The sequence below is a fragment of the Montipora capricornis genome, chromosome 10, assembly GCF_036669925.1.
Source record: "Montipora capricornis isolate CH-2021 chromosome 10, ASM3666992v2, whole genome shotgun sequence".
Taxonomy (NCBI): domain Eukaryota; kingdom Metazoa; phylum Cnidaria; class Anthozoa; order Scleractinia; family Acroporidae; genus Montipora; species Montipora capricornis.
The window spans coordinates 2343001-2366436 of NC_090892.1; the positions used below are offsets into that span (position 1 = coordinate 2343001).

A 23436-nucleotide genomic window follows, 5' to 3' on the forward strand; every position below is an offset into this window, starting at 1 on the left:
TTGATTTGGTTGCCAGTTCCCAATCGCTGAATTTGGGTAAATTTCGCCCTTGCCACAGCGCCTCTTACGAATTTATTTTTCATTACAGATTGCGGTTCCTGTTTTCAGCAAAACTCTGTTCGAAAGAGAACTCAAGGGAGCGAATATAGCAGGTAAACACTAGGAACATAGTTTCACACGCAAAAATTACTTACAAGATTGTGGGACTGTGAGATCTAGCATTCGGTATGTAACATAATTATATCTTTCTTCGTCTTTTTACCGTCAATCTCTGTGGTGGAACGCAGTCTTGGCGTCATGAATGGACCACCTCCATTGTTTAATTTCGTACTCTGTCCAACATGATTTCTGTCTGGATGCTTCTCATTCATTAGCTATAACAGCACATTTTCTACTAGGCTTAGATTTCCAGCCGTTGGGGGTGGGGAGTAAAGCGGTTGCAACGAGACACCAACGGCTGGAAATCTGAGTCTAATTTTCTACCAGAATGAAGAAATGCATATTTGTAAGTGCAGGTTAAAGACGAAAGATAGAAGTGATATATGACGAATCAGTCCTTTCATGGGAACACATCATGATCCCAACAAATTGACCACCTGCATCGCAGAAGTCATGGATTCGAATCCCGTTGAAGTTACTTGAATTTTTTAGGTGCCTACAAAGAGACAATTGCTTAAATTTTCAAGATATATAAGTGCGAGGATCACTTCTATCTTTCGACACTGGAAATCTACCCATTGCTAAGCCTTAATCGGTTCGCTTTGTCGACACCGAACGCTTGACACTGCCTAGTACAAAAAAATTCGAAGAACCTGTGCTGCGCAATAATGCAGACGAATGGTCAAGGAAAGTTTAATTAAAATTTAGAATGTAAACCAAACGTTTCGAGGGTACTCCCTTTTCATCAGCGGTGTCAAATTACATTTTAAATTCTCGGGCGCAATTTTAAACTGCCTAGTATAGTCGTCTTCAACCGGCTATGAAATATGCACAGTTATCCTTAATTTACATGTTCTTTATATTTCCGTTTCTTGGTGTCCGTCTATCCCGGAGCAAACCGGAATCCACTTTTAATGAGAGCACATGACGTTGAGCTCAACACGTAATCGTTCGGGTTGACTGGCCTTAGGACACAGGACCACCAATCCATTGAAGTATCAAAGTTTACAATACTCAAGACTCTTACTGTTATTTTTGAGATTTGTCGCGGGAGCAACCGAGTGCCTACGACGTACATGAATTTGCTACTCGTTTAGAAAATGGTAAGGCCCAGGAGGCCTTGCCATTGGAAGGAAGGAGTATGTTTCTAAAGCAACAATTGTGATTCGTCGGTGCCAGGAGTGAAACATAAAAGTTTGGTTTTATGAAACGACTTGATAAAGCAAAAAGCGAATCATTCTTCGGTTGTTAATTTACCTAAATCAACTCGTTTGATAAAACCGCATGGCCGTAACCACCTTCGAAGTGATGAAAAACTTCTGTTGGAAGTTCCGAAAACCAAATTCAAAATTTTTGGCGACAGAGCTCTTAACAAAGCAGGACATTTGCTTTGGAGCAGTTTACCTATTATTTTCAGACATTTAAGACATCTTCAAAAATTCAAAAAAGAACTTAAAACTTTTCTCTTTAAACTAGCATACAAATAGGAACTTATTTTATAGCGGAGCTCCGCGCGCGCGGAGCGCAATTAAGAAAATATGGTAACCCATCACGGATGCGAGAAATTTTGGTTTTATAGCCATGACGTCATCGATCGTCCGAACGTACGTTCGTGTGTCCACCCATCCATGTATGCTAATGTGACCAGTATCATACTAGTTTACAGCATACATCTTTGATATTGGACATCATGTTTTGATCAATTGACACCTGTTAAAGCAAGGTATCCGCTGACCAGCATCACATCGCGGGCTCAAGCCTAGAGCTCACCGAGGTCAGCTGTTTTTTTCTTAAGTTGACCGCTGACCAGGTGCTGGTTTTCGATTAGATTGCAGCTTTTCTTTTCTTTGAGTTGACCGCTGACCAGGTACTGGTTTTCGATTAGATTGCAGGCTCAACCCAGGTTAACTCACCTGAACATAAGCGAGGCTTCATTTTTCGCGCGCTTTCTGTGGCTCGACGCGGCTACACGGCCATCCTACATCAAGGAAAGTTCTTATACACCGAATTCATAAATGGCGGCCAACCTAAGCCGACTGGCGGCCAGACATGACATCGAGGCGTTTTAGGATATACACGCCTTATTTTCGAAGGAGGAAAGGAGAAAATGAACGATCGACGTGCGGAAATTACATTCCTGGTTCTTCTTAGTGGGAGAAGGTCATCGGTATTAAAAAAAATGATGAGCTACGGTTTTGGCTGAAATGTTGTAACGATTCTGCTTAAAGATTAAATTGTAAAGAGGTAAATTTTTAACTTTAGTAAGCTTACATCGTTCGATCCGGCGTAGTTGCGTGAAATCAAGTCATCTGTTTGAAGAAATTAAAAATGCCCTTGTTTTTCTTTTTGTTGCTATTGCTTTTTTAAGAGTCGAAGAATACATCATTCAAGGGAAAGACAGTTTTCTTATGGATCCGGATTCGAATTTGTTGTACACAGCGAAAATTTGCCAAGCAGGGTGCGAGTTGTGCTGTTGTTGATTCAAACTCTGGTGAGGTTTGAAGCTTACTAATGTATGCCTCAGGATTTTGCTGCCGCATCACTGATTAAATCTTGTGTACCTCCACTTTCAAAAAAGGAAAATTTACAAATTTTCTTCTTGAAGCGTAAGAGCCAAAGAGTGTTTACAATAACCGGCCTTACACGCCACCCATGAACAAGCGGAGTTCCACAACACCTCCAGATGCAATACACATTACTATCTTATTATCTTCACACGGCAAACTTGAGTTTGCAAACTCCAGTTTAACGAACTCAAGTTGGAGGGTGTGAACGGCACAAAAACAGTCGGCAAACACGTTGGCAATTTGTTGGCGACAAATAGAACTTGTCTCTATTTTTGCCAATAGTTTGCCAACATGTAACAACTGTTGTTGTGTCTTTCACACACACCAACTTGAGTTTGCCAACACGAGTTTGCAAACTAGTTTGCTGTGTGAAGGCCCCTTTAAAATTAGTGGTTCGTCATTTTTCTGCATGAAGCAGTGATAGCACTTACAGCAAAAACAAAAAGGGCTTGCCGCCGCCAGTACATTCTATTCTTAAGGTACTCGTCCTCCTAGGTTCATAGGTTTCTTTATTTCCACAGATAAAACAATACAAATTAATACATGATACATGTCACAGAAATGTGGAGTGGAGATGTGCGAGCACTGCTCAGGGTAACCCACAGGGTTAGTAGTGTTCGCACACCTAATCTAGCATTCATACAAGGTATTAACATTAATATATAATATTAAATAGCAGGCAGACATGATAGACTACGTTGTGGAAACCAAGAAATAAAATACAATAGACTACAATTAGGTTAATTAATAAGTTTGAGTTAGAAAGTAAACAAACAAAACTGACGAAACAAAGCAAAACAATGACACGGTCCAACTACAGCTAAACAAGACGTCATTCTCAGGCTTTGGGTGTAAACAGATGAACTGTAAGCTCATTTCTAAAGCTTTGGAGAGAGGAAGCATTTTTTGTATGTTAAGGTACTTTATTCTAATTATCGGCTGTGGCAAATCTAACTGAATTTGCCATAATTCGTTCTTGGCTGAGGTATAAACAGATTTTGGTTTGATCTTGCACATGTACAATATCAATGGGCCTCTCTGATGTTTGTGAAATAGGAGTCACAAATATCAGGAAGCAAGTTATTTTGATGTTTGTATACAAGCTCACCCATTTGTAATTTAGTAATTTGAAATATGTTCAGTATACCTAATCTAGTAAACAGGGGTCAGTCTGCTATGATCTCACTCAGCCTTATTGTGTTATAATCCTTAGTACTCACTTCTGTAGCAGTAGTAAACAGTTTAATTTAGTAAGGTATTGTACTGTCCCCATGAGACAGTACAATACGACAGATGTGAGTAAATTAAACTATAATATAAACATTTAAAAATATTCAAGGTACTACCAGCTTTGTAAATAATACCAACACATAGATCTTCAAGAGGTTTCCCCTTCTTCCAGCTGGTTGGGACAAAATGGTGCTTTCCAGCCGCTTTTTCTGCCTCATAAAAAGCGGCATTTTCTCCACCAGAGAGCACCTAATACTTTTACCTTTCGGAAAATTTTGCCTCAGTTTTGTATAAGAAATCTCACCAGAGTTTGAATCAACAACAGCACAAATCGCACCCTTCTTGGCAAAGTTTCGCTTTTTGTGTAACGAATCCGGATCCGGATTAATAAGAAAACTGTCTTTCCCTTGAATAATGTATTCTTCGAAAAAGCAATAACAACAAAAAGAAAAACAAGAGCTCTTTTTAATTTCTTCAAACAGATGACAATTATGACATAAGCCTAAGCCGGATCATCCTTGGAGAACCAGTGGCAGATCGCGGAGGCAAGGGGAAGTCTAAACGGGCAAAAGAAAATGGCGACAAAGAAAAGCATAGTAGGGCGAGAAGAGCCAGACCAGTTCCAAACAGCAGGGGTAGTTCTCAATTCTGATTGGTGCCAGAAATTCTTTGTGTTTTTCTGCCCAATCAGAGGTCAGCAGGCCGTGAAGTCGTTTCGTGTCTTCTTACACGGAAATAACTTGATCGCCATACTCGCCTGGTTCGTTTGGCAAAGTTTTGCTCGAGAAGAAAGTCTCAATCACAGCACAAAATGTACAGGAAATCGTTCGGAATATCGGCGGGGAAATACGCTGGACCTTTCGCAGGTATCGTTACAGTCGCGTATTTCCAAGTGTGCGAGGTTTTTGTAAAGATGTCCTCCCCGATTCAGCTAAAATAGCAGTGATTAATTTTGATCTAACAATTGAATTATTTTTATTTTGCCCCCTTTTCCTGGTCGAGGTATTTCTAGATTTCTTACATGAATTGCTGTGGCAGAAACTCTGCTAATATCGAGCAACTCTTGATCGCACTGGCACACTGGTATGTCCACAGGTAACCCAGGCTCACTGTGTGTAGGTAAATATAGAGAACATATGAGGCGAAGTTTAGGTCTGGAAATTTGCAAGAAAATGGAAATAAAAATCGATGAAACTTACCATGTGGTGAGCTGTTGTTGTCTTTAATACGTACACGAAGTTTCGGGAAAAATGGTCCCCCTTCACCTTTTCTATAGTGACAAGGTAGGAGACGGAAGCCAGCATAGGGACTCCGATCGACCCAAAACAAGCATGATTTTTTTCGTGAAAATCGAATCCAGTCGCTAAATAAACACGCCAGGCTCGTGGAACATGAATTTCTCTAAACCATAAATCCACTGAAGCATCTCCAGGTAGCAACGCGAAGCCACCAGACTCCGTAAAACTTGTAAGTTAACCTGCTAAAATGGCGGCCAGAAAGCGTTGTACTCGCGCAGTGTCCAATTCAAATGGCACTGAACTCAGTGCGACTTTTTTATTTTATCGAGCTCGTGTTCTCTTCAAGATATTGTTCACGATGAGCCACACGAAAGAAACAGTTGACAACTGTTGTCGAGTGCGTTCTTACCTTTTTGTTAACAAAAAGAGAAAGCGAAGCCTTTATGATGAAGTTTTGAGAATACTTGAAGACGTTTTCGATCAAAATTAAAAGTCCAGGCACATGATCGATGGTCTTTCTCGTGGAAAGGGTAAAATCAAACTGGAAAAGAAAAAAAGTCGTCATTTGCCATTTCAGCAAACCACTTGTTGAATAGGAGACATCCCCTTTCTTCTTTGACATCGAGCCAAGGGGATGCACAAACTGCTTTTCACTTTGACAAGAAAAATAGTTATAGAATTCCTTTTGAAAATCTACCAATTAAGCAAATTCCACCATCCTCGGTGGTGTCTTGTCCTGGTGAGTTAACAAATCACCATGAGGAAAGCACCCAAACACCAAGATCAGGTTGCCACTGCTTTCCCAAATCAAGCAAAGAAACATCCGTCAAGGTTTGCACATTTCCGATAATTATGTATACATACACACACTGTATGTCGATGTAGAAACATATGTTTTATTATACTGACAGTGTACTCGAAAATAAACTTTGCCATCGTTGTAATGGCATATCCTCAAGTTTCAAGTTTATTGTGAATTACTTAGTTTAACTTATTACACAAGATGCCATATCCTTATTCTTTAGGAGGCTTAGAACAGGTGTTCAACCGAGCGCTCCAGCTTAATGCCACACATGCCACCTGAGCCACTCCAAAGGATAATGAATCAAGATTGTACAACCGGAAATAGAGTTTGTTAGATTTTTTCAGGTTTATCTCGAACGTTCGTCCAGTGTCCTTCCCTGATTTGTTAGAGCAAAATTACTGTTGCTTTAAAACATTAATGACAACCCAACTTACGGTGCTCATAAAATATTCACAGTCTCTTTCTTTGCAACTGTCTTTAATTCAGATTATTGTCCATTATCCAAGTAAATTTATCTCAAAGGAATTGCCAGCACATTTGCACAGCCTGGGTATTGCCCTTTGCAAGGCTATTAAAGAACGCATCAGCTGTTACGTTGGCAGCATTCAGAAGCAAACGTTTGCTCTCGAGATTAGCAAAGTTTCAGCCACAGCAATTGATTCAAGAAATCTAGAAATACCTCGACTAGGAAATGGGGGCAGAATAAAAATAATTCAATTGTCAGATCACAATTAATCACATGCACAGCTATTTTATAGGTGAATCGGGGAGGACATCTTTACAAAAACCTGGCACAGTTGCATGGAAATACGCGACTGTAACGATACCTGCGAAAGGTCCAGCGTAATTCCCCGCCGATATTCCGAATAATTTCCTGTACATTTTGTGCTGTGATTGAGACTTTCTTCTCGAGCAAAACCTTGCCAAACGAACCAGGCGAGTATGGCTATCAAGTTATTTCCGTGTAAGAAGACACGAAACGACTTCACGGCCTGCTGACCTCTGATTGGGCAGAAAAACACAAAAAATTTCTGGCACCAATCAGAATTGAGAACTACCCCTGCTGTTTGGAACTGGTCTGGCTCTTCTCGCCCTACTATGCTTTTCTTTGTCGCCATTTTCTTTTGCCCGTTTAGACTTCTCCTTGCCTCTGCGATCTACCCCTGGGTCTCCGAGGATGAAGCCGGATCGAACGATGTGAGCTTACTAAAGGTTAAAATTTACCTCTTTACAATTTGATCTTTAAGCATAATCGTTCCAACATTTCAGCCACAACCGTAGCTCATCATTTCTTAATACCGATGACCTTCTGGCACTTAAAGAAGAACCAAGGAATGTAATTTTCCGCACGTCGATCGATCGTTCATTTTCAAAAATACTGCATGTTTATCCTAAAACGCCTCGGTATCATGTTTGGCCGCTAACTCGACCCAGGTTGGCCGCCATTTATTCGATGTATACAGTCAACGCTTTTCGTGTTCAGATGGAAAAAGGATTGGAAGATGTTTTCTTTCTGCATTTTACGCTGGTTTCAATCCAGTTTGACATATCATGATATCTGTGGTCCACACTGGTGGTTACGCAGTTATTCAAGTCAAGCATCGCCGGGATGTAAACTTAAAGCTGAGTGTTTATTTTTAATTTGCTTAGAGCTGCTTTTTTCTCTGTATTTCAATTTTTGGCATATCTTTAGAAACTCTGATAAGATTATATGATCCCTGGAGGACCTGTGTCTAGAACAGAAACGAAAGGAGAGCGAAAGAGAACGACAACGACAAAACAGAATACCAGTAATAGCTCGTACTTGTTGGAAGAAGTTATTCCACAAATTCTTTCCTTGGGCACTAAACCGTTTGCGTATTTTTAAAAGGTGGTTTAGTCGGTTCTTCCTTTGTTCGGGAATGAAAATCGAATTGGAAAATTGGAATTAAATAACAATTATCTGTACTCTTTTGGACATAAAGAAAAAGTTGATTTGTTTGTTTGGTTTGCTCTAAAATGCAAGCGAACAAGTGCTTTTTTAATCCGTTTGCCCAACTGGTTTTCGTTGTGCTTCGACAGTTACAAGAAAATTTTGCCCTTATGTTACAAACAAGTAATGGCAATGAGTTCTCATAACATTAGAGGGAAATCTCACTAGCTTGTGTTTTCAGAAGTTTGTTTAAAGCACCCAAACATTATTTAAGTGTTTGAAGTTCGTCCTTTCTTGGTTGCATTGCCGTATTTTGCCGATTCTTTGTACCAAGCCAACCTGGCGTGTTTCAATGAAATACATCAAGATGTGAATGATCTTGTTTTCAGGGATAAAAGTGGAATAAAGTACATCAGTAAAACTCTTCTTTGACCTTGAACTGACCGTCAAAGTTGTTTTTTTATGGCTTCTAATTTTAGCGTCATTCCTATTCGCTGGCTATTGACAGTTGACTCTGAAATGACCCTTTTTTCCATTCGCACGCTGAGGGTGTGCTTGTTTTCTTTTAAAACTCATGCGGTTCAAGAAAAATTATTGCCAAACTTGTGAATTGCAAAGTAAATTTCACTGGAAAAACCGATGTCTCACTCATCACTTCGTAATTCATGTGATATCAGTTTTTAGCGTAAAATTTACCGTGGAATTAGCAGTGAATTTTTCTATAGAAGAAAGCAATGAAAATGATTTAATTATTAAAGCAGCAACCGGAAACATCAATACGCGGACAATCCGAAACCTTTTATTTTTAAAAACCCAACAGGCAGTAAGAATATATAACCAGGGAGCTCCGCTTTTAGGCTTGGCTAAATCTATATATTATTATTATTTATGATATGGTAAATTAAGGGTGCCATTTCGGGGTTCAGTCTTTAACACGACTTTCAAAATGGAAAATAGTAAGAAAGCCTCAGTATACAATGAAGACAAATTGAACGTGATTTTTTCTGCTTAATACTTGTATCAGAAAAGGAATCCTTTCATGGTCTGAAGGAACACTTGAACAAAGAGCGTGGCCATAAAAGTGTTCTCCACGAAGGATGCTACACTACAAATGAAACTCTGCAGGCTGTTCGTGCATTAGGATCATATGCTATTGGAATCTCGGCCAATTCAGGATCTCGTTTTCGTAAATGTGTGAGAGAGATGGCCGAAAAACAATTTGGTAGTGACGAAACGCTAATGGAACAAAGTACTTCCGTTCCTCGAAGATGCCAGAATTCGAAGCGTAAAATTAAAAAAGGAGAGCACGAAAAGAAACAAGATTTAGATCCTTTTCAAGGAAGCCTTTGGGTTCTTTACATACTGAGTGGCATTCTGGTGACTGTAGTCATTGTGGGCACCGCGTGGGATATGATGATGGCGAAAAAACAGCAGAAAAGGAAGAAAGGTAAACTATCTAATGCTTCTATTGACAGACGGAAGACTGTCTATACTTTCTGAACAACGCTGATTTTGCAAACAACAGAAACAAAATATAAGGACGGTGCCTACTTATTCAAATGTTTTTATGATCGGTTTACTAAATATGCGGGAAAAGCAGATCTTAACAAGTGATATTGAAATCCAAAAAGAAAATTTGGGTTAACCACGCATTTTTCGAAGATAATTAATCAGCAATATTTATAAAAAGCATTAATACAAAGCGATTTATGACGTTCTTTTCCAAATTAAAGCTTAATTATCTCTGAAAAATGCACGGCTAACCCCAATTTTCTTTTTGGATACCAAGAGTACTTGCTAAGCTCTGCTTTCTCCGCATGTTTTTGAGCCGGGCAAAAATATCCCTGTATTAATAAGCACCACCCATAGGAAATCCGAGTATCTCAAGATGCGCAGAACGAATGCGCAATAACAATAGTAGGCACCGTCCTTAAACCCTTCAGTTGAAATCATTTGACAGCCGGAGACACATAAGATTGTAGGTCAGCCAGAGGTTCACCAATGTCTAGGACGCACTTACACGTAAACGAACTGTGTTAATAGCAACAATAAAAGCAAGGTGACACACCAAAAGGCCGAAACAGCTGTCCATGGCTGCTAATTGACCGGGTGAAATGGTTGTGCGCACGCGTGATGTGTTGGCCACAGTGTGTCACCTTGCTTTTATTGTTGTTTAATAGCAAACTGCGCTAATTTTTCTCTTTGAACGTGTCTTTAAGATAACAGTTTTTTCAGAATTTCAATTAGAATACTCAACTTCAAGTTGGGATTTCCATGACATTAAATAGCACTTTAAAAGCTTTACTCCAACAGCTAGCTCGTTTGATGTTATAGACGAACGACTGGCCAAATGAGGATCAATGGAGTTTATTAAGGTCGAATTGCCACCGTGAAAAGATAAAACGGCTGACACTTCGAGGGTTAGCCCTTCACTCAGAGTGAACGCTCGATTAAACCAATATTTTCGTGTTTTACTTTCCCATCCACTTGGCGGCACTTTTTCTTCACAAACTAACCTCTCCAAGTAAAAACTACAACGTGCAGCGTCCCACCTCGACTTCCCTGAGATTGCCCTCCTCGGGTGCGCGTAACTCTCACGAGCTGGCCCGCAGGCAATTGATTATACGTTTCCTCTTGTGTAGAGGCAGTTGACGACAGTGGAAGCTGCAGAATCAGTATACCAGAGGGCGATGGAAACATTGACATCGCGGTGGCAGTCACAGAGGACTGAGTGAACCCGCATTTTTTAAACTACTTAACGACTAAAAATTAACACTAAAAGCGAACGACGTTTCGGCGTTCTCATGACACCATTTTCACTGAGTTTACAGAGATAAGAATAAAACTGTCAGAAACGATTAACATATTAAAAAGTTAATTAAGCGTTGTCTCGTAAATAGTTTGGCACGAATTGAATCCGATTGGACGTTGAAGGACGGTAACAAGATTATCTAATTAGTAACATTTCATTTATTAAACAATCGAACTAATTGCGGCACTTCTTAAGGAAGGAAAATCGTTTGTCCACTGGTCTTTTAGGACAACAATACGTTGTTTGTCTGCAATGTGCTTGCGCTGGTGTAAATGTTTTAGAAAGTGTATAACCGACATAACTTGCATGACACAAGTCGACACCCTGCTGGTTGACAAACACTTCTTAATCCGACGGAAAAGACCTTGACTAACTTTTCACCGACGTGAAGGTGGCCGGCCAGTGGTGGTGGTGGAGGATACGTTAGTGTGTGCTAAAACAATGAGATAATATGGCAACGATTACGATATCTTAGGGAGTAAATCCCGCACGAGTTGCTAGGAGGTGGAAAAAGGAAAGGAACTTTATTTAAGTGTCTAGTCGTTCTAGCGCTGGAGCGCTAATTGGGGACACTGTAACCTGAAATTAACAATGAAAGTAAATCAAGTTAAATGTTGGTTTTTGAGGAGAGGGAAAACCGGAGTACCCGGAGAAAACCTCTCGGTGCAGAGTAGAGAACCAACAAACTCAACCCACATATGACGCCGAGTCCGGGAATCGAACCCGGGCCACATTGGTGGCAGGCGAGTGCTCTCACCACTGCGCCATCCCTGCACCCCACCCCCTAAATGAATAGCAAAGGATATTTGGAGTTTGAGCAGCCAATTAGAACGCGACTTCAACACTATCCGCTGTTTTGGTATATACTTATTAAAGGGAACCTCCACTCTAGCTACAGAATAAGTTTAAACCGAAGGAAATTATTTTTACAAACAAATTTGTTCGAAATTTGTTTTTGAAACAGTGTTTATATCAAGAAAAGTGAATTTTAAGATCGCTTATTTTCACTTCCAAATTTCGCGGGCGCAGGCATCTTGAATGTTACGGTTGCCCTATTGTTCTGACACAAAGAGCTTTTGTCTAATAACAATAGGGCAACCGTAACACGTCACAATCATTCAAGATGGCGGCGCCCGCGAAATTTGAAAACAAAAATAGGCGATTCTAAAACTTATTTATTTCGGATACGAACACTTTCTTTGAAACTACTTTTTGCAACAGTTATTTCCTGTGATTTAAAGTTATTTTTGTTGAAGTAGAGCTTCCCTTTAAAGTAATTAAAATGTCTTAATTCATGTAATACATATTGCTACTAGTAGAATGACTTTATCACTCAGAGAGGATAGAACACAGTTCATTCAGAGTAGTGTAAATTCACAAGCTTCCTTTACAGTAACAACCGACTAAAACCTGGTCCTCTGCATTTCAAATATCATCTCATGTTTTTAAATTAATTAAGAATATTCAAGGTTTTGCATCCCGATACCCAGATTACATTGTTATTTAGCTGTATCAAGTAGTTTTTGTTATCAGGAAAAAAAATTGGGATGTTCAACAAATTTTAGTTGTAATTTCCAGTTATAATCAGAAACTTCTTTGCAATTCTTGGGAAGATCTATGTTTCATTACCCTGGACAGAAAGGTATTTGACTTGCTGAGAAGCTTCATAGTTCATGTAGTAGGTAGATCATTCGACATTGGCATCGCAGAGGTCATATTTGGGAGTTTAAGAAACGACGACGGCTACGACTACGACATCGCCACAAAACTGTAATATCATTGGTTAAAAGAGCATAAATAATCGTGAAATTATGTTTGCGGTCCTCTGCAGAACTACCACGTGGAAATCACCAAACTTGAGGCTTTGACGACAACGTATGCGAGCAACAGAGAATCTTCCATTCTCTATTTCCACTCTGAAACCGTTCGTACCAGTTTATTTTTAGGATACTTCGCCCATATTGTAGGACGTGAACGAGACTGAGTAATCGCAAAAGACTTATAATAAAGCAAAGTTAGGTTTTGAGGTAACGTTTTCGTCGACCGTCGCCGTCGTAGATCTTAAATTTCCTAATTAAGTTTGAATCCCGTTGAAACCACCTGATTTTTTCCAGCTGCCTATAAGCGATAATTCCCTTTTATGTATTTGATCTGTAAATGGTTTTACCCGCGTTCTGGTAGACGTTAGTATTCTTTCTGGTAGAGTTACGGAGCTAGGGCTGCGCACTGGATGGGTTGGTGGGAAAAACTAGGAGTCTAGTAGGGAACAAAGTCTAGAGGAACATCTAGAAAATTGTAGATAAAAGCTAGAAAAACAACTTTGGAATTTAAATCAAACACAAGCAATCTTAAAGGAAGTAAAATTTATAAAATGCAGCAAAAAAACTATACGCCGTACAAATCGCATTGAAACAGCTTTGCATGCTCACCAAACTAAGTAGGCGTGGCCTCCCTTCAGGCATTTGCTAACTTCGATGATCTCGAACTCTAATGTATTTCAAATTTCGCAGTCAGTCAATTATATGAATATTTCATATATTCTATCATTCGTTCGTTAACCTCATCGATACGGGATAAAAAATCGAACTCACAAGATTACAGTTTCATTAAAATTTCAATCAATATGCTCAATATCGGATTTTCACGAGATTAAATAGGACAATATTGAAATTAATTCAGTAATAAGCCTCACTACAAACTTGCGTGATGTCATCCGCGGACGATCGGCCAAGCAGGGTTTTATCAAAGGAGTCGGCCCCGCTGGACTGGGGCGATATGGCGAATGGACGTGAACTTTTGAGCTGTGTAATTCTTAGTCCTCCTTAGTCCTCTCAGTCCACAACGGTTTCCAATACAACCATATCATACAGAGGAACCAAAGCATTGTTCCCTACAGTGCTTCTGGGACAAGTGGAAGAAATAGCTATAGCGCGGCCGGAGGAAAAAGTGAAAAGAAAATTTCTAGCCAGATACTAAGGAGTACCGGTAGCCCTGGTGTGTGCTGTTAACGTAAACTTTTGATTTCTGAACAAGTTTTATCATAGAAAATTCGCGACAGAGAAGTGCTTTTTTCTCTGTTATCCTCGTAGCAACAAAACCGGCCTTTAGTAATTTGTTGTCAAAGGAACAGTATAGTGTAGATAAGACAATACTTAAGGTGCTTTCCTTTTGTCAGAGCTGACCAGACCCGTCTGTTTGCAAAGAAAATGCCATAATTTAATTGAAGGAACATTTGCACGCTAATCCCTTGCATGTAAACTCGAAGATATTAGCAGTTGTAACTACTCCGAAATTCGAGATGAAATAAAGTTTAGGTATGTATGTATGTATGTATCAGTAAAAAACTTGCGCGAAATTTCAAGGGCGACAAAATTTGATGAAAAAACTAGACACTCGATGAGCGTACACTGGGTTGCCTGTGGTACGTGTTACTCAGTAACAGACGGGGATTGAGTTGGGTGGTATTGAACTGCAGCGTTCCAGTCAATTTTTTCAATTCTGGGGTCATTAAGACCATAAGTCGTGCCAGCAGAGGCCCTTTGCCTCACACGTTGATTCGACGAAACAGATCTTTTTCTGAGGTTAAAAACTTGGCTACCATCCTATTATTCATTAATATTTTGTCAGAAAGAAAAAAAAACCAGTGATCTTTAGAAAAAATAGGCACCCATCGCGTATGTGTGGTAGTGCAGTAACACAGCACTTTATTCCATATAGGCCACTTTGGAAAATACCATAACAATCTTTGTTTGTCCCCCCAGATTTTGCATAAGCATTGTTTCCAGTTTCTCTTGGGACTTTCAATGGTCTCAAGAGAAAATAAAAACAATGCATATGCAAAATTTGGGGGGACAAACAAAGAGTATTATGGTATTTTCCGAAGTGGCCTGGGGTCAACTGAGCTGCATTTTGTTTTCCAGGATATTCAAGTTCAATATGTAGCTCTAGTAGTGCACGATAGGAGGCGAGGTGGTTAGCGTTAGGGATTAGGCCTTCTCGCTTGTAAGCAAAGACCACTTTACTTTTAATAGTACACAATATTGTTTTGGTATTATATATCATTGTTGTGTCATGGTAAAAGTCTTAAGTAAATAGCCCCCTGAGAAGGCATGTGGTTCCTCGCAAAGTACTAAACCCAGAAAGATTGAAGAAAATAAAAGGGAATCGAGAGACATTGGCTTCTACGCTGACATGTTGATCATTTCCAACCTCCCTCACAACTTCTTTTCACCACAAGTTTAAGCGTGCACTCTGAGCGTCTGACAGCTTTGTAATACAAAAGTTCATTGAAGTTTTCCCTGTCCGGCGGGGTTAGTACCTAAAAAATATACCACTCAGTAACAGAAGCAAAGGACCGAAAATTCTATTTTAACGCCCAAAAATGCGAACTAAGCAAGGTACAGATTTTGTTAGGTTGCTTTATGCAAAACAAATATTGAAGCAAAAGTGAACAAATATTGATACACAGTTTTTAGGAAGAGCAGAAGGAAGTTTTCAGGATGGTCGATCGAGAATAAAATATTTTGCCATCAGCAACAACATTTACGACATGAAAGCAACATTAATTTTGAACCCCGAATATAAAAAGTTACGATCAGCGACAAACATTTTGGGAGATTTTTGCTACGTTCAATTTTGTTATTGTACTTTTGGCCGCACAAGTGAAGCGCAAAATCGAAAGTGACATCGGATTCACCGGGCGCAGTTACCGCGGCGTGTTTACTCGCGAAACAGTGAAGCATCTGTGTCAAACGATGGCTAGATACAAGGTTTTGTTTTTGTTAGTTTTCTTTTTCTTTCAAGTGTTATAAAGTTTGACGAGAAATGTGCGAATTAAACACAAAGATCACAATCGCCCAACTCTTGAGTTTGACCATTGTTTCTGCAAAGTCAAAAATTTACTCTCCAAGGTGAGGTTATTTATCACCAGGTAATTCCATCGTTTTGGAAATAGCAGCTACTTTATTATTCATCAGCATCACAATTTTTTGCTGATTTTGGGGCTCAACTCAAGCACGCTTCCAACAGACCTGTTTATTTTCGTGAACCCTTCCTATCACATTTCAACCTAGGTATGCAAATTTGTTAAGCTCAAAAGTTACACGACATGGCATTAAAGTTAAAAAGGCTGGAAATATCTCGGCAAAATCCTTTTCCAGCGAAAAATTAATTGAAACAAACAATTTCAATTGCGTGCAATTAAACAATTTTTGACAGTTCTCATCAAACCCTTTTCGACTCGGAACCTTGACCGTAAATAATGAAGCACAAAAGCGACAACAACTTTCATGCGACTTGAGTAAACACTGTGATGCATTGAAGGCGTTCGATTCCTTCAATGTTTGTTAAATCCATAAAAAAATTGCTATTTGATTTCAGTGTTTTATATAATACCAAGTTAGTAAAATATTAGAAACAAAGCTCACTTGATATCTAAAGGCGAAAAATGAAGTTGTTGTCGAAGACCATTACTCGTCGCTTAAAATCCAGATATTTATTATTTGTTTAAAGGTCCACTAAAACGCCATTCACGTTAATGACTTTCGACGCCACTTTATTAGTGAAATTTCCAATTGTTACCGGAAGACTGTGCAGAGTTGAGAACAGGTAAATACAAATAGCGAGACAACTGAGATAACAGATCCACTTTGTGGATTCCTTCTCTGTCTTTGTTGAACCCATACTGAGTTACCAGAGAATAGACCATATTCGTATTCTCAGTATTGGACTGGAACTAGCTTGCAATGGAGGCTAATGCGGGGGAATATATTAAAAAGTATTTGCATTTGAAAAGATTCCCCCGCATTAGCCTCCATTGCAAGCTAGTTCCAGTCCAATACCGAGAATACGAATATGGTCAATTGTTCAGTTGGTTTCAGTGTTGTACAAAACACCACACTTGGCAAAGTCTTAGGACTACAGCTCACTTTGATTACGGCTCGACGGGCGACAGATTGTTGTCGACTGACGTCCATTACTTGTCGCTTTTAAGATTCCACCGCCTGTCCTGTTCAGTATCCAATTAACTTGCCATTAGTGAGCTCCACAAGGGTATATTTTGTTTAAAGATCCACTAAAACGCCATTCGCGTTACATGACTTTCGACGCCATTCACAGTTAAGTTAATCATTCTACTGTGTCCACCAGAGAAATCTACGCATTTCCCACTACCCTCTCGATCCTAAGAAAATACGCGCAGAAGGCTGTATGCACAAAGACACCACTTAGCAGGGGAGTGACAGGCAAGACCTTTACCGACACGGAAAAAAAAACGAAAAAAAAAAACAAAATAAACTAGGCCCTCCATGACCGTACACTGGGTTGCCTGTTGTACAAAGGGACTGAGTTGGGTGGTATTAAACTGCAGCGTTGCAGGCAATTTTTTTCAAGTCGGGGGTCATTAAAGCCGTTTAAGGGATCATCCAGAAGTCGTACCAGCAGAGGCCCTTTGGCTCACACGTTCATACTACGAAACAAATCCTTTTCTGAGGTTAAAAACCGGGCTACCGGCCTATTAGTCATTTGTCAGAAAGAAGAAATTCCTGTCCTCTTTAAAAAAAATAGACACCCATTGCTTACATGTGGTACTGAAGTAACACAGCGCTTTATATTGTCAACCGAGCTGCGTTTGTCTTCCAGGAGATTTAAGTTGTCTTTGTGTAATATGTAGGTTTAACAGTACACGATACTGTTTTGGTCAGGAGCCCATCACCCGGAGCGTGCAACTTACCTATTTTCGTGCAACGGCGTTTTCACAAGTAAGGTTATTTTTAGATTGAATTTCCCGCTAATGAGACTCCCACAGGAGCCCGATGACCAATTACAAGAAATTAAGCTGACGTCATAGGGTCACCGAACCGGAACTGCCTTTGTTTTTTGACCTAATTCGTGGGAAGGCACTGGGAAGGGCTAGTCTAAAAATAAACCTACTTGTGAAAACGCCGTTTCACAGACGCTGTATGGAAGTTGCACGCTCCAGATGGGCTCCTGTTTTGGTATTGTATATTGTAGTTCCATGGTAGAAGTCTTAGTTAAATAGCCCCCTGAGAAGACATGTGGTTCCTCGCAAAGTACTAAACCCAGAAAGATTGAAGAAAATAAAAGAGAATCGAGAGACATTGGCTTCTACGCTGACATGTTGATCATTTCCAAGATCCCTCACAACCTCTTTCTACCACAAGTTTAAGCGTGCACTCTGAGCATCTGTCAGCTTTGTAATGTAGAAGTTTAAACCCTATCCCGCGGGGTTAATATCTGGATGGGCTACCTAAAAAACATACCACTTTGGAACAAAAGCATTGGACCGAAAATTCTATTTTAACGCTAACAAATGCGCACCAAGCAAGGTGCACATTTTGTTAGCTTGCTTTATGCGAAACAAATATTGATGCAAAAGTAAAAAAAAGTTTTCTGGACGGTCGATCGACAATAAAATGTTTTGCCATCGGTGACAAAATTTACGACATGAAAACAACATTAATTTTGAACCGAGAATATAAAAAGTTACCATCAGCGAAAAACATTTTGGTAGATTTTTGGGAATGATTTCCGTACAGGTCCCTACTTCATTATGCATGCAGAATAAATTAATTATTCATTCGCGCTATTGTTTTGTAGAACAATACTTATACCCAAGAGAACCGAATATATACATTGGTAATTTGTACTTACGGGATGAATAAAAATGGATCTCATTTATCTCTCCCTCCCTCTATCTCTCTTCTTTCCCTTCATCGCCCACACCGTTACTCGTTTTCGTCCAAGCTTTCCTCTTTCTATCCCTTTGTCTTGTCCTTATTTGCAGATCCCGCTCGGCTTTTTCTGCCATTTTATCCCATGATATGTCACTCGTAGCTTGCCTTGAACTCCGACCCACTGTAAATATCTGGATTACTTGTCCCTGTTCTTCACCACTGAGCTAACGTGTCAAATTGCTAATTCACACCTTGAAAATGATATTTATTTTGAATTCTGGCTGACTATTTACATAACAATGATACTTAATTATATGCACGTGCCGCGCCAAGCACCTACAATCGAACTTGCACTCGTACGTTACCGTTAAGAGATCCCAGTTTTAGTACTCTTGAAACAACCTATCCCTTTTTTAATAATGCTAACCGTAACCCTAATTACGGCTAAAGGCACTGTTTAGGCATAAGGTTAGTCCCTGTGATAGTTTTAGGTTTTCCAGTATTGCTGTGAACTGTGACCTGCTTTTCCTTCATGCCCCGTGCGTGCGGCACACTTACAAGTTCACTGCGTGGAAGAGTGTACCACGCTTACAGTCTGATTGGTGCATCTTTCATGGGAAACTTTAATGCACGAGTTCATTGCAATTAAAATCGTTTCATGTTTCCCTTCTTTTGAAACAAACTTGTGTCTTCGTAATAATCAAGATGGCTAGCGAAGTAAAAGCGTCAGCAAAGGGAGATTTGAACATTTAGAAATTGTCCCTGCTTTATAGCCTATTCCAAGCGGTGCATAGAGTGGTGCAAAGAAAACAATTCACTTTCGTCTTCCGTGTCCAAAACCCGTATGGAAACGCAGTCAGTTGGCAAAGACAAAGTGTATCAGGAGATGGATCTGTTTCGCGATGCTCAAGAAAAAACTGCAATGGATAACCTTCAATCCGCGAGAACACATAATTTTCTGACCGTAAACTTTCCTTGAAAATTATATTAGCCCTAGCTACCTGTGGCCGGAAAGTTTACAATTGCCTACAAGACAAGGGCTCACATCATCTCACAGTTAACCATCGCCTAAACTTCGTCGACCCAGAAAAACGAGCCCACAGCAGGGCATTGAAAATACATGATAGGGAGTGAAACGAAGTATACCTCGTACGGGAACATCCATGGATCTCTACAAAAGTTATCTACTTGGAAGCATCACTGAGCATATTGCCGATCTCTACAAAGAGCGATAAATCGCAAAATCCCACTAAATGCACCGTTCGTGATCCTGAATACAGGGGAGGAAGAAAACATACACTTTGCACGAGTGTCTCGGCGAATTCGTAAGCCGACAGAAAGAGCAATTTCACGATAAAAAGGGCAGGTAGCCATTAATTTTTTTATGACAGTACTTTTATTTGGTTTGTTTGTTATGTTTGAGAATTTGAACCCTATTACAACGATTGCTTGAAACTCCACTTCTTCACTTATTCTAAAATTGAAAAATGGGTAAAATTGCAGGAAAAGCGCCGAAATTGCAGAAAAAATGTTCGATTTTCCGTATTTCAGTCAGAAGTTCGACCGGTTTTTTCAAAGACCATTTAGACTTAGAAAAAAAACCTCTAAGAAGAAAAAACAAAGCGCCACAGTCCCAAAAGACATCTATTGTCCCAAAAGATGTCCCAAAAGACATCTAATCCTGTGGCAAACAAGGCAAATCAAAACCCTCTTTAACAACAAAGACAAAAACACTCACAGATTCAAAGTTGTTTACAAAGGTGATTGTTCGTGTAGCGTTGATTACATTGGCGAGACTGTACGAAACCTAGCAGTACGAATTGCGGAGCATTCAAATCCTGCTCACACTTCTGAACCTGCAAAACACCTGCGGAAAAACCCATCACATGCTTTCACTCGGCGTGTTCTCTCCTCGGCACAGACTTTTCACAAGCGTAGGATCGTCGAGGGGCTAATGATCCAACAATTCCGCCCCAGTTTGAACAAACAAGTCATTTCTTATGTCTCCAAACTTTTCCCTTTGGGAATTACATAAGATATAAATGTACGCGCGGTCGGTCACCCATTTTAACCTTGATGATGGCAAACAGCCGAAAACGTTTGGTTTGAATATTTTAATTTTTTAACTTTTAGCCTTGTATATAGAATATATTTTACTAAGCGAACATTATGGACAACATCTATTGTTATCGCTATTGTTTACTTGAAACAAAGGAGCGTATGCATAATGAAGTAGGGACCTGTACGGAAATCTTGCCGATTTTTGCTAAGGTGAATTTCGTTATTGTACTTTTGGCGGCACCGAGTAAAACGCAAAATCGAAAATTACATCGAATTCAGCGGGCGCCGTGATCAAGTTACCGCGGCGTGTTTACTCGCGAAACAGTGAAGCATCTGCGCCAAATGATGGCAAGATACCGGGTTTTTGTTTTTGTTAGTTTTCTTTTTCTTTCAAGGGTTATAAAGTTTGACAAGAAATGTGCGAATTCAACACAAAGATCACAATCGCCCAAATCTTCAGGTTGACAGTCAAAAATTTACTCTCCAAGACGAGGTTATTTATCGCCAGGTAATTCCATCGATTAGGGAATAGCAGCTACTTTATTATTCATCAGTGTCACATTTTTTTTGCCGATTTTGGAGCTCATTTTGCTGAAACTCAAGCACGCTTCCAACAGACCTGTTTATTCCCCGGATCTCACATCCTTGTTTCGACTTCTTTCCTTTCAGTGTAGCCTAAGTAGCTTTAAATACTCTTAAAACGGAGCACTGATGGAAAGAGGGGGATAAAATGAGCGCGCAGTCGGCTTCCTGGGAGAATACCCTCTAGAGAGTAAAGGAACTTTCGACGTTAAATAAAGTTACCTCTACCTTTACCTTTTCGTGACATTATACCACAAAAATGCTCCCGTATCACATTTCAAGACACGTACGTATGCAAATTTGTTAAGCTCGAAAATTACACAACATGATAAATTTTAAAAGGGTGGAAATTTCACAGAAATCTTTTCCAGCGAAACATCTTTTGAAACAAACAACATATTTGCTATAAGAGGCAAAAAACCCTTCCTATTTCAATTGCGTGCGTGCAAACGAGACACAATTTCAGTTTACAGTGTCCCTAATTAGTGCTCCAGCACTAGAACGACTAGACACTTGAATGAAGTTCCTTTAATTAAATAAATTTCCGAAAGTTCACATCAAACCCTTTTCGAAAAAACCTTGACCGTAAATAATAAAGCACAAAAGAGACAAGCTTTCATTAAAATAATTTTTCACTGACATATTTCCAGTTTTTTTTTTTAAATTTGCAGAGTTGAGTCATAAAATGAATTAATGTAACTTGCCAGACAACTTAGATGCGACTTCAGTAAGGGTATATTTTGTTTCAAGATGCACTAAAACGCCATTCGAGTTGCAATGACTTTCGACGCCATTGCAGGTTAATGAAACATTCTCCCGTGTGCACCAGAGAAATCTACGCATTACCCCAGCCCCCTCAAACCTAACGCAACACGTACAGAAGACTCTATGCACAAAGACACCACTTAGCGGGAGAGTGAGAGGCACGACTTTTCATGACACGGAAAAAAATGAAAAAAAATAAACAACGGAGAAATATACCCATTTTCCGACTGGGGTTGCCATACGGCAACCCAGTAACAAAACAAACAAATGAAACGCAGATTCCGACTGGGTTTGCCATACTGGCAACCTATATTAGTAATAATTTTTCGCCTATGCAGAATATGGAGATTCCAGTATATTCGAAGTAGGTAACAGACAATTAAATATTAATTTTTCGAATTATAAAAGTCCATTTTTTTCTTTGTCGCGTCAAAAAGGCGCGTCTGAACTCCTCAGAGCATAAAGATGCGCTTTTTACATATTTTTATATTGAGAATCCATGCCGAGGCTATTAAATTAATTTTCTGATGAGCCTTTGGGCACTGATCATTCGCATTATGAGGACCTTTCAGCAATACTTGAAATATTTCACGCTGCTCCTCGGAAAATTAATAGTCTTTCGGACTGTGAGGTGGTATGGTCTCAAGTCTGTCTTAAAATTTTTTCGATCCAAAAACACAGTGGTCCACAGTTTTTGTCTCAACATGCTTTGCCTGTTTACATGTTTAAAAACTTAATTTATGTCATATTCTTGTCGGGGAGGTTTGATTAATAGCATTTCTGTTTCAGTAACAGCCGTTAAGCATGCCCCATTGCAGTAAGTAAAAAATATACATCAACAAATCAATATTTTAGAATTTTCTTTGGTCTCAAAGTCAACCTTGGGGGACTAGTACACACCGAGTAATTTACACTGTACACCGATTCCAGAATTTGTTTTCGTTATAAAGATACAATGTCAGTTACAATTCACGCCTCAGGCTATAATGGTTTTCCTGCTTCTGTGCATTACATTAAAGTGCTGGTTTTATATGTCTGTATGACCACTCTAAAGAGAAATAAGATCCGTTGTTCGATTTATGTTAATCAGTTAACGGCGGTGAATCTTTCGGATACTTATTTTAGTTATTCTTTGCATTACGACTTTCAGTAGCAAGACGAAACAGATGTTTTTCGCGGTCCACAAGAGACAGCCAAACCTAACAGTTTAAATAATTGATAATGAACCATACTGGGAAATACATTTCAATAAAAATTAAGTTTGCTGACAATCTTTCCTAGCTGGATCTGGCATAACGAAGGTCAAGTTAGCTTCACCAAGAAACTGCCGAAAGGTGTTAAACAGTAAAACTGTCTGCCTTATGAATGATTGTGGCTTTATAAGTATGATCGTGGAACCGCTTTGATGAGAAGACCACCATCACATACTAAAAAGAAGAGTTAGGGGTGAAACAAATCATCTTTTTCATGATTATGTAATTATTCTTTTGAAATGCAGAAAATAATATTTTCGGTTATTCTCATCTCACTGCTTAGTGATTATTATCCATAAACAACATACAAGACTTGGTTATAATTCATGGGAAGTGGCGCATCTGGTTTATTCTGCTG

General features: G+C 39.5%; 1 protein-coding gene across 2 annotated transcripts in view; it reads left to right on the forward strand.

Annotated features, from left to right (window-relative positions):
• Positions 1-13989, forward strand: part of LOC138021647 (uncharacterized) — a 17743-nt gene extending 3754 nt beyond the window's left edge. For both annotated transcript variants that reach the window (XM_068868580.1, XM_068868581.1), the window contains 3 exons: positions 89-152; positions 8936-9358; positions 10554-13989. In XM_068868580.1, coding sequence (XP_068724681.1) covers positions 89-152; positions 8936-9358; positions 10554-10642 — 576 coding nt within the window. In that variant the 3' untranslated portion in view covers positions 10643-13989. The remainder of the gene's footprint in view (positions 1-88; positions 153-8935; positions 9359-10553) is intronic.
• The last annotated feature ends 9447 nt before the right edge of the window (positions 13990-23436 follow it).